The sequence below is a fragment of the Myotis davidii genome, unplaced genomic scaffold (assembly GCF_000327345.1).
Source record: "Myotis davidii unplaced genomic scaffold, ASM32734v1 scaffold107, whole genome shotgun sequence".
NCBI lineage: Eukaryota > Metazoa > Chordata > Mammalia > Chiroptera > Vespertilionidae > Myotis > Myotis davidii.
In genome coordinates this window covers 2,730,898-2,740,894 of record NW_006383012.1, presented here as the reverse complement: position 1 = coordinate 2,740,894, position 9,997 = coordinate 2,730,898, and the positions used below count along the sequence as shown (strand labels likewise).

Below are 9,997 nucleotides of genomic sequence, written 5' to 3'. Positions count from 1 at the left end.
GACTTTTATGGGACTTAGGGGATTTCACACATTAGTGCATTTAAAACTGTGTAATGCTTAATTAGTCACTTTTCTTTATGTATGTTGTATTTTACAATAAAACAAAAGAAGAAAGAAAAGACAAATGTAGGACAAGCTAAAACAAAAACAAAAGCTCTGTTTGGGATTATCTGAATTCATCCCTGAGTTCTGACAGTGGCCAATTCAGTCATGTGGAGCTTAGAAGGATTTCTATGGGGCTGAAGACATAACTACAGAGGATGGAGGAGAGAATAAGAGATCAAGAAGGGTGACAGAGGAAGAAAGTTACTGAAGACCTGTATGGATGGAGAAGGAGGTTATCTTTAGGGTTTATGCCTGGAACTTCTACCTCCTTCAAGACCTCCCTTGTAAATCCCCTGTGGGTCCCAGGTAGTTAGTCATCCTGTCTCAAGCAACCCTTTGCATTTTGTACTTATATCCATAAGCACATTTACTGTCATGTTATAATGCTTTGCCTTCCCATGTGACATCCTCAAAGACAGTAGGTAATTTTTGCATCTTTCCTGTCTTCTCCTTAGGACGGTGCCTGGCCAGGAGGAGACACTCAGCTGATGCCTGTAGAGTGACTGAATGGACAAGAGAATGCTTTACCTTCAGCTGCAATTCCTTGTATCGCTTAGACATCCGAATGAGCAACTTCTCTCCATTGATCATAGCAGACTTTTCTTGGTAATACTGGACCATTGCCTGAGCAGCTTCTGTGTAAGCCATCTCTAAAAAGGCCTAGGAAAGAATGGCAGGACATACATTGGACTTGGCATGAATGGTCTCAAACTAAATTTAGTACAAGGTATGATTCCAAGTATATGGAGCTCAAGAATAGGCGAAATGGCCTGGCTCAGTGGTTGAGCATTGATCTATGAACCAGGAGGTCATGGTTCAATTCCAGGCCAGGGCACATGCCCAGGTTGCAGGCTCAGTCCCCAGTAGGGGGCATGCAGGAGGCAGCCAATCAATGATTCTTTCTCATCATTGATGTTTCTATCTTTCTCTCCCTCTCCTTTCCTCTCTGAAATAAAAATAAATAACTACATAGAAATAGACAAAATAAATCAATGGTATTAGAAACTCAACATCTGCCTGGGGTGGGGTGGAGTATTGACTGGAAAGGGGGCATTCGGAAACCTGAGGTTCTGGAAATGTTCCATATTTTGACCTGGGTGGTAATTACATGGGTGTACACATGTAAAGAATTAATGGTGTTGTGCCCTTAGACGAATGCACTTTAGAGCATGTATTTCATACCGCAATAAAAATAAAAAATAAAACAGTAAAGGAAGAGCTCTCTTTGATCCCATCTGTTCAAAGAGACCTGTTTATTAACTTCACCAAAAGAGCTCATTATAAGATGACCCCTCTCCGGATCCCCATGGTTACCAAACATTCTTCTTAATTATGTATGCCCATCCTGGGCTACGATGCCACAGGAGTCCCTCTGCAATGGAAGGGTCCATTACCAACAGCTTCCCAGGGGAAGGGGTGAGACAGGAGGGAGTGAGTTCACTGCACAATGGATCTCAGGCCAGTCCCTGCAAAAGTTGCCCGTCAGTGGTAGCAATGGCAGAAGACAGGGGCACAGGCCCTAGGTAGTGAGCTCTCACTTTTTTGTGAAAAGAGAAATAAACAAACAAACAAACAAAAATTCAGGGGCTCTCTAGGCTTAAAGGAAGGTCATGTCTTTACGAGTTAAAGAGAGACGAAAACCCTGTTAGGTTTCCACAGCAGTTTTCCTCTTTATTTAACTGTTGTGATAAAACACACACACACACACACACACACACACACACACACAAACACACACACACCAAAGAAATGGTCTTTTCCATTCAACTGGTATCTATAGAGACTTTCTAAATAGCCTGTTTTGACTGGCCTGTCAGTTTACCCCAGTAGCTATTGTGGGGAATTCATTATCATTATTATTTCTTAGATTTGTTTGGTTTGTACCTTTTCATCCCTCAATCTCATCCCTCAGTATCGAGGAAGAAGTGGTCTGTGAGAAGGGGGCCCTGACTGTGAATGCCAACTCTCCCACTGCCTTGAACAAAGTCCTCCTCCTCCGTCCCTCACATTTGTTGTTTAAGTGAGGTATGCTTTTCTCCACGCTGTCACAGTCTTTGGCAGAGTGTGGGAGACTAGGAGTCAAGATTACTTAGAGGTTTTTTTTCAAATTCTGCCACCCAGCTTTCTAATTGCCTCTTTGTTCATGCAAACATTTTAGCACCTCTAGCTCTCGCCTGTCAAATGCGAATAATATTAATTCAATGACTTTCACTGCACTACTGTTACAGGATGAATTTTGGATATTTACCCAAAATAGAATTATGAGAAATAGGAAAAAAGAGACAAGGTGAGCTATCTAAGCCCAGGCTGATGGAGAAAGACCACTGGGGATCCGATGTGGCTTTGAGTCTCCAAGGTTCATGCTTTAATTAAGAAAAGAATTTCTTTTATACCTGTTCCTCTGATTCACAAAGTAAAAATATTTATTAACAACCAAATACAAAAATTCTTATTTCTGACCACTCTCTGTAAAACTCTCCCTCTGACTTTAGAAATGAAGACAAACACGTACTCCCAAGGACTCAGTCCATCCCCTTAGTTCCTAGACTTTCCAGGCATCCATCAATTCCCACCTATTGGGCCTCAGAGGGTAAAACCAAGGATGCATGAAAATTCTTGCTCCCAAGTCAGTTGCTGGCTGGCTCAAAACCCAGGCCCGCAGCTATGAGAAGCTTAGAGGGCAAGACTAGCATTAGCTCAGAGGATTGGATATCTATTTGGGGGGCCAGCTTTCTATGCTATTGAGTACCTCATTCCAAAGCACCTCCTCGCCTCTAGGCAACTTACAAAGGCCCGTAACCATCACAAGACGGGTAAGGTGAAACAAGGGAGACAAAACGTCGCCTCTGTTTGTTGGTTAAGGCCAATGGAAGCCCAGCTGTGCAATACCTCTTTATGCTAAGGACAGCTTCTTTAAAAAAACACCAACAATTAAAAAAATATATATAGTTAGTATGGATAGACCACCAATTTGTGATCTCTCTGGTACATACCCGTGTGAAAGTGCCCAGACCTACCTGATTAGTAGACTTCATGAGGATGTAATTGGTGACCTTTCCAAAGGGCAGCCCCAAATTGATGACGTCATTCTCAGTGCAGCTCCCCTCGGGAAGATTGCAGATGTGCACCACGCGGCCAGTGCCCGTCTTCCGCTGGACGAACTAATAGAAACAAAGAGCAGTGGCGGGTCTGCCAAAGACATTTCCCTCTCGGCCTCCATTCCGGTCGTTCCTAATGGTTCTCATCCCCCAAATAATGATCGCAAAACTACAATTTACAAAATTAATGCAGAAAAGAATTCACTCACACACACACACACATGTAAGGCATGGATTTTATGCCATCTCTTTACACAACAGATTCACAACATTTTTAATGAACAATCACATCCAGGGCTTTGAGGAAATAAGCCAATGTTGCTGGTGGGAGGTTACCTATAATCTTTCGAGACTATACATCAGCAATAGTTAATAAAACTTAAAATATACATAGCCCTGATCCTGCCATCCCACTTGTGGAAATCCATAAATGCATCAGTATGTAAATACTTATGTCCATGGATATTAGTCACAGTAATTTAGAGGATGACAAAAAAAAATTGGAAGCAGCCTGGACGTCCAAAATAGGGGACGGTTGAGGTAATGGTGGTTCAAGCAAACAATGGAAAACTACATAGCCATTAAAAGGAGGAGGTGGATAAGCTGACAAGAAATAATGCTTAAGATAAATTAGGTAAAAAGACAGGTTGCTGATTAGCATGCCATTTTTGTAAAACAAAACAAAAAATAAATTAAAAATGCATGAGAAAGAGCCCAGCCAGTGTGGCCCGGTAGCTGAGTATTGACCCAGGCACCAACAAGTCCCATGCCCGGGTTGCAGGAAAATCCCTAGCAGTGGATGTGCAGGAGGTAATTGATGGATGCTGATGTTTCTCTCTCATCAATGTTTCTATCTCTCTCCCCCTCCCTTCCTCTTTCTCTAAAGGTCAATAAAAACATATTTAAAAAATAAAATTTTAAAAATATATGAGAAAGAGATAGACAATGCAAATGTTATAAAATTTTGGTAATTATTGAAATTGGGGGATGGGGATACAGAGCTACTTATACTAGTCTTGACTGTTCTGTTTAAAATTTTCCCCAAAGGAAAAGCTGTTAAAGGATATCAGACCAGAAGCGAAAGGTATTATGGGAGGATACTTATCAACACTGGATATCTACAAAGAGCAGAATAGGAAGGGAGGAAGGGAAGCGGTGTTTAACCTTTTCCTTATATACCTCATATCATCTCACTTATAATTTTTTAAAATTCCAGTAAGGAAAACAAGAGCATAGACAGGATTTGTGGGGTCCCAATGCATTGACATACACATTCACAGCAACAGCGGTTTAAGGAACTGGCTTTCAAAGCTTTGTTGACCTTTGGGATCCTTTCTTCAAACAAAAGCTTGCTCACCAGGCTAACATATGGGACACATAAGAGTTGCTATTCTGCACAGAGCTTGGGGTCCAGCACCCTGCTGCCATACTAGCCAGCAATCCCAAGGCACCTCTAAGGAACAGTTTGGAAGCCAAAACCAGGGCCTAATCAAAGCTCCCTGAGGAAGGAAGTGTGTCTGTTTGGTCTGTGCAAACCTTAATCAGTCTGAGTCTCCAGAAGGTTTGAGAATTAGTGAAATCATAAGCCAACCCAACGTGCATGAGAAGGATGCAATTTTCCCAACCCAAAACACACTCTAACAGCATAGCCTGCATTTGCATAATCACCATTTTCTATGATAAAGTGAACTTCAACATCTAATTACATGAATGAGGGGGCTGGCTTGCTAAGGTCACAGTGGGAAAGTCAGAGGGCTAACAAGGGCTAATACCTGGGTAATTCGACCACAGAAAGCCCTCCCTTCTTCCATCTGGGCTGAGGACAATTAGAAACTATAAGAAGTTCCTTTTATGGTTCAGCCCTGAGATGGAGAAACCGAAGTGCACCTTTCAGATCGCCCCATCTGCCATCTAACACTTTCCTGATGGAGAACAGGACTCGGGGTGTGAACCAGGTGGGCCCTAGGGCTCTCCAGGGATGACAGGAGCAGGGCACTTAAGAAGTAATATCTGTGCCTCTCGTCAGGGTCTGCGGTCCACATAAAGACTCAGGCCCAGTCGAGACAAAGTGGCTGGTCCTCTGAGTTTATCAACAGGAGGGCTGAGGCTGGGCGCTCTGACCCACTGCCTCCCAGCTGGGCACGTTTCTGCCACATGTGACTTTGTGTGCTTGGCCTGGGCTAACGTGTGCTTGGACAGCAGAGCAGACACGCAGGGTGGTTCAGGGCCGATCCCCTCTCCAGTTGCCTAGTGACCGGCACAAGGGCCAGCGCCTCTCTCATTGTCTCCTCCAGGCTGAAAAAGCAACTGGAGAGGCTTTTATAGGCGTGTGAGTGCAACAAAAGCTGCTGCGGGCGGTGGAACAGGCCTCGGAAGAATAAACGCCTTTGCAGCTGCCAGTCACCCAAGAACCAGACGAATTCATGCTGCAGACCTCGTTAGAGAGGCCCTGCAATGAATGGTCTCAATTAAGGTTTGCACTGAAATTTTTAAATGCATTCCATGAGCGCTTTTTTCCTCCCAAGATTTTCAGTTAGAAATAGAAGTTGGATTTTACTGAGCCTTTTGTGGTCCTTTAAGGTAATCACGAGCTCTTTAATATTCCTCCACTTAATTATGTTCATGTGGAGCTTCCCAACTGGAGAACTGCAGATGGGATCTCGGGATGCCAGGATACTGACCCCTCAGGTGGAGGCCACGTACCTCCAGTGACCACGAGCGGCCTCTTCGGTTTATCATTTTCTGAGTCAGCCATGAAATGAAAATCTTTGAGATTTGAAAACCTTGAGAATCTCTGTGTTAAGGGTTTGCTTTGCATTGTGTCTGGCTTCTTTGCATGTGACAAACCCCATCCAATTATAAAACAATGTTGTATGAGTTACAGGCATACCTCGTTTGATTGCACACCCTAGCACTGTGTTTTTTACACATCGCAGGCAAGGCCCTCCACCCACAAAAGGATACGACTCTGAAGGCTCCGATAATCATTGCTAGCATTTTCTAGCAATAAAGTCTTTTTAGATAAAGGTGTGTACATTGTTGTTGTTTTTTTCCAACAAAATGCTGTTGCACACTTTATAGACCACAGTATAAACATATGCACTGGAAACAACAGGGTTAGTGTGACTCGCTTTATTGTAATTCGCTTTACTGCATTGGTCTGGAACGAACCCACAAAATCTCCAAGGTGTGCCTGCATGTTCTTTTGAATACTCTATTTAGGACAGTTCAGGCTACATTCTTTTCTGCCATCAAGCTAACATATCTCTTTGTTAAACCCAAATAGGTTCAAAATCGTATCTGATTCGTAAAAGATATATATCTTAAACACTTTATATAGACATAGCTATTATTGCTGTAGGCGCTATGGCAAATCCGAATGATGAGTGAGAACGTTAGTGAGGGAGGGAAGTGGGTAGGTGAGGCAGGAAGAGTGGACTTTAGGTGGTCCATCGAGAGTAAAATTTGTTCACTGGGGGCACAGACAACCCTGAGTGTCCTTGAGCAGCATCATGCTGTACACGAATTCCCAGCCCAGGTTCTCTGACAAGTCCTTAAGGGGTCTCTATATCATAATATCTGAAGGGAGGGTCATTATATTTGAAATTTTAAAAACCCGAGTTGAGGTCATACTTTGAGTTTCTTGACTCTATCCATATGGCACCCTGGTTAGATCTTAGGTTGATTAGACAATCTGACTGGCGTGTCTGTGTTTCTGATGAATAAAAATGGGTGGCTAGTTAATTACTCACTAATATAAGTACTTTGGCAGATCCAGTACTTTTCCAAACATGGAATGCAGGATAGTGGCTGCTTGAGGTAGAAGTAAATGATTAAAATGGGTTTTGGCTGGGAAAACCTCGGACTTCCTGAGGTAGTGGAACGAACATAATTCCGGAAGACAGGGGGTCTGGACTCACTGATTAGGTACGTGACAGGGGCAAACTAGTTTTCCATTCTAGGCCTTAGTGTCCCAGTGTCTGGAATGAGGGAGGTGGCCTATATGTCTGAAGTCCTTTCCAGATGTAAAATATCCATGCTTATGTGGCTCTAAGTTTTAAAATTCCGCTCCTCCCAGAAGCCTTGCCAAGCTAAACTCTAAAATCCAGGATAATCATAACTTTCCCCAACTGTGTTGGGCATAAACAGGAAACCTATGTCTTTCCCACTCTCTGTCCCAATGAGCATAATGTCTGTCTTCCCTCCCTATGCGAGCATCTGTGTCAGCATAAATACAGTCACAAGCACGTCCATCTTTCAGACATGCTTATCTGTGTCGATGGTGGCCTCATCTTTATAGGGCTGAAGATGAGCCCCACGCAGTGAGCGCCTTGCTGATGAGCTCTGCCATTCCCTGAGTGATCCTGTGTCCAGTGCCACAACAGTGGACATGATATCCTGAGATGAGCGAAGGCGACACGGGCCCAGTCCCTCTTCAAGGACAGACACACATCAAGTGTGTGCCTCATGGACTCCGGGCACCAGTGCCAGGGCCATGGGAGTGTCAGATAGACCTGGATCAGAATCTGCTCCCCTGGGACCCACCTTGGGCAAGTGATGAATTTCTCTAAGCCTGAGCTGGCCTGTCTATAAAACAGGGAAAATAAAAATTGATCCCACACGCCTGTTCAGAAGACAAGAGTGCCACAATGTATGTAAAGTGCCTTGGTGCAATGCCTGGCGTCCAGCTGGCTCCTTTCCGCCCACAGTATAAGAATGTGCTGTGGTGATTCTAGACTGAGGGGGTGAGGGGGGATATAACTGTACTGTGATTATGTATGAGAAAGTCTGTGTTCTTAGGAAATTCCTACTGACATAGTTAGGGGCGAAGAGATATACTGTCCCCAATCGTTCAAGAGAAAACAGGCATAGATGATTGCATAGATGGGTGAAAGATCAACAGAGATGGATGAACGGATGGATAAATGACTAGATGGGTAGACAGAGATGGATGGACAGAAATGAACAGACAGACTGACAATTGAGACACACACAGAGAGACAGAAAGACAGAGAGAGAAGGATTAGTGAGTCCAATGAAAAGTAGTGACTCTGGGTAAAAGGCATATGGATGGTCCTTAAACTTACCTATAATTCTGAATTATATTAAAATTAAAAGTTACCAAAAATACATTTTAAAAGCTGTGCTCTGGAGCAGGAGCAGATGGATTTAGAGAGAATCATAAGACCTCAGGCCAACTTGAATTTTTGGTGTGAGGTGTTGATGGGCCCCATTAACCTCCCACCCGCTGCTCTGCCTGCTGAGCTTCTGGGAGGCACACATGCAGACAGATGCATTTGAAAATTTCCAATCCCAGGTCGAATCTCTAAGAGAGCTAAAGTGTCAAGGGTTGTCACTAAAGCCCTAATTACTAACCTAAAGGGACAGTCATCCTTTTCCAGCCTGGGGGAATGCTTTAATAGGCCTGCAGGCCAGCACTGCTATGGCCCTAACCCCCACCCTTCACCCCCCACCCCAACCCCAAGTGATCAGAGGCCTGGGTTGTCCATTTTCACATGCTGGGGTCATTCTCTTAAAATCAGAAACTGCTTCTAATGGTTCATGTGGCTGGTTCCCAGATCTCTCACCTCACCCACAAACTCTTTATAGATGGAAATATGAAAGGAGCAAACAGACTTGTGTAGCAAGGTTCAGACCTTTCCGTGCCCTCTGATGCAGGTGGGAACAGGCTCTGCAGGTGAGTTCAGAGAATAGGCCCAGTTCAAATAACTCACAGAGTTGCAATAAAAGTGTGGCTGAGGGCAATAGGCCTGGGGGTGGGGAGAAGTCTCCCCAAGTGCTTGCTAGAGCCAATAAACAATTTCTGTGCTCCACACTGATCTCCCTTAGGCGTGTCCTAATTTCACCTGGCACTTGGTCTGCCAGCCTCTGTTGGTTTTGTGCTAGAGACACGTGAGGACAGAACCAGGGCAAATATTTATTCCTCGTGGTGTTGATTTAGAACATATTGTACAGATAGCAAAAGGGCGTGGGTTCCACAGCTATGGCTGTTGGAGGATAGACACAGATGTCTTTATTGACACTTTCAAATATTTTATAAAGCATATTAGCTTTGACTTAGAGTAAATCTACTTTTATTTGTGCCAGACTAGCCTATGGGTCTCTGGGTGGTGTAACATGTAATCCTTAGAGTCACGGAATCTTAAACTGGGAGGTTATCTGGTCCACACCCATCACTGCGTATGTGGACACAGATGTCTGGGAGAACTTAAGGAACTTAATTTGTGGGGAATGGAATAGTGCTAGGTTTGTGATTACAACTCAGGCTTCGCTGAAAAATCAATCAAACATGGACTTGATGAATTATGGTAAATGCATACAATAGACAATGTGATATATATGATAGGGTTTTGTGTTCAGATGCAAGAAGATGGCTAGAAATCAATTAAAATATGTATTGTGAGCTCGTGTTATGTGAAATAAACCATCCTGCACAACAGATTATATGGTGTTATCTGATTTGTGCAAAAATATATACTCTTGGTAATTGCGCCAACAGATGTACACTAGCCAGAAACCTATAATTAGAGTAAAAGACATCTATCTTCAGTTTTCTCTGCAGGGTTAAATTTTCTATTGTTTACGTGTCTGTGACTGGATTTTTTAGACTGTGTTTGTACTACTTTTGCAACAAAAAAACATAATTAAGATCTGTAAAAAGTAAAGGAAAAAGAGAACAAAACCCACCCAGGTCTGTTTCCTGGCTCTTTGTTCTCTGAAAATGCACAAGGTGGCCCCCACAGAGGGGACAGGAGCAGTGACAGAACTGGACT

At 43.5% G+C, this 9,997-nt stretch overlaps 1 protein-coding gene across 1 annotated transcript in view; it reads right to left on the bottom strand.

Annotated features, from left to right (window-relative positions):
- The window catches only part of RBM20 (RNA binding motif protein 20), a 142,054-nt gene that overhangs the window by 29,575 nt on the left and 102,482 nt on the right, over positions 1 to 9,997 (bottom strand). Inside the window, exons 6-7 of the mRNA XM_006778745.2 lie at positions 3,123 to 3,266; positions 634 to 765 (exon numbers count right to left, since the gene is read on the bottom strand). Coding sequence (XP_006778808.1) covers positions 634 to 765; positions 3,123 to 3,266 — 276 coding nt within the window. The remainder of the gene's footprint in view (positions 1 to 633; positions 766 to 3,122; positions 3,267 to 9,997) is intronic.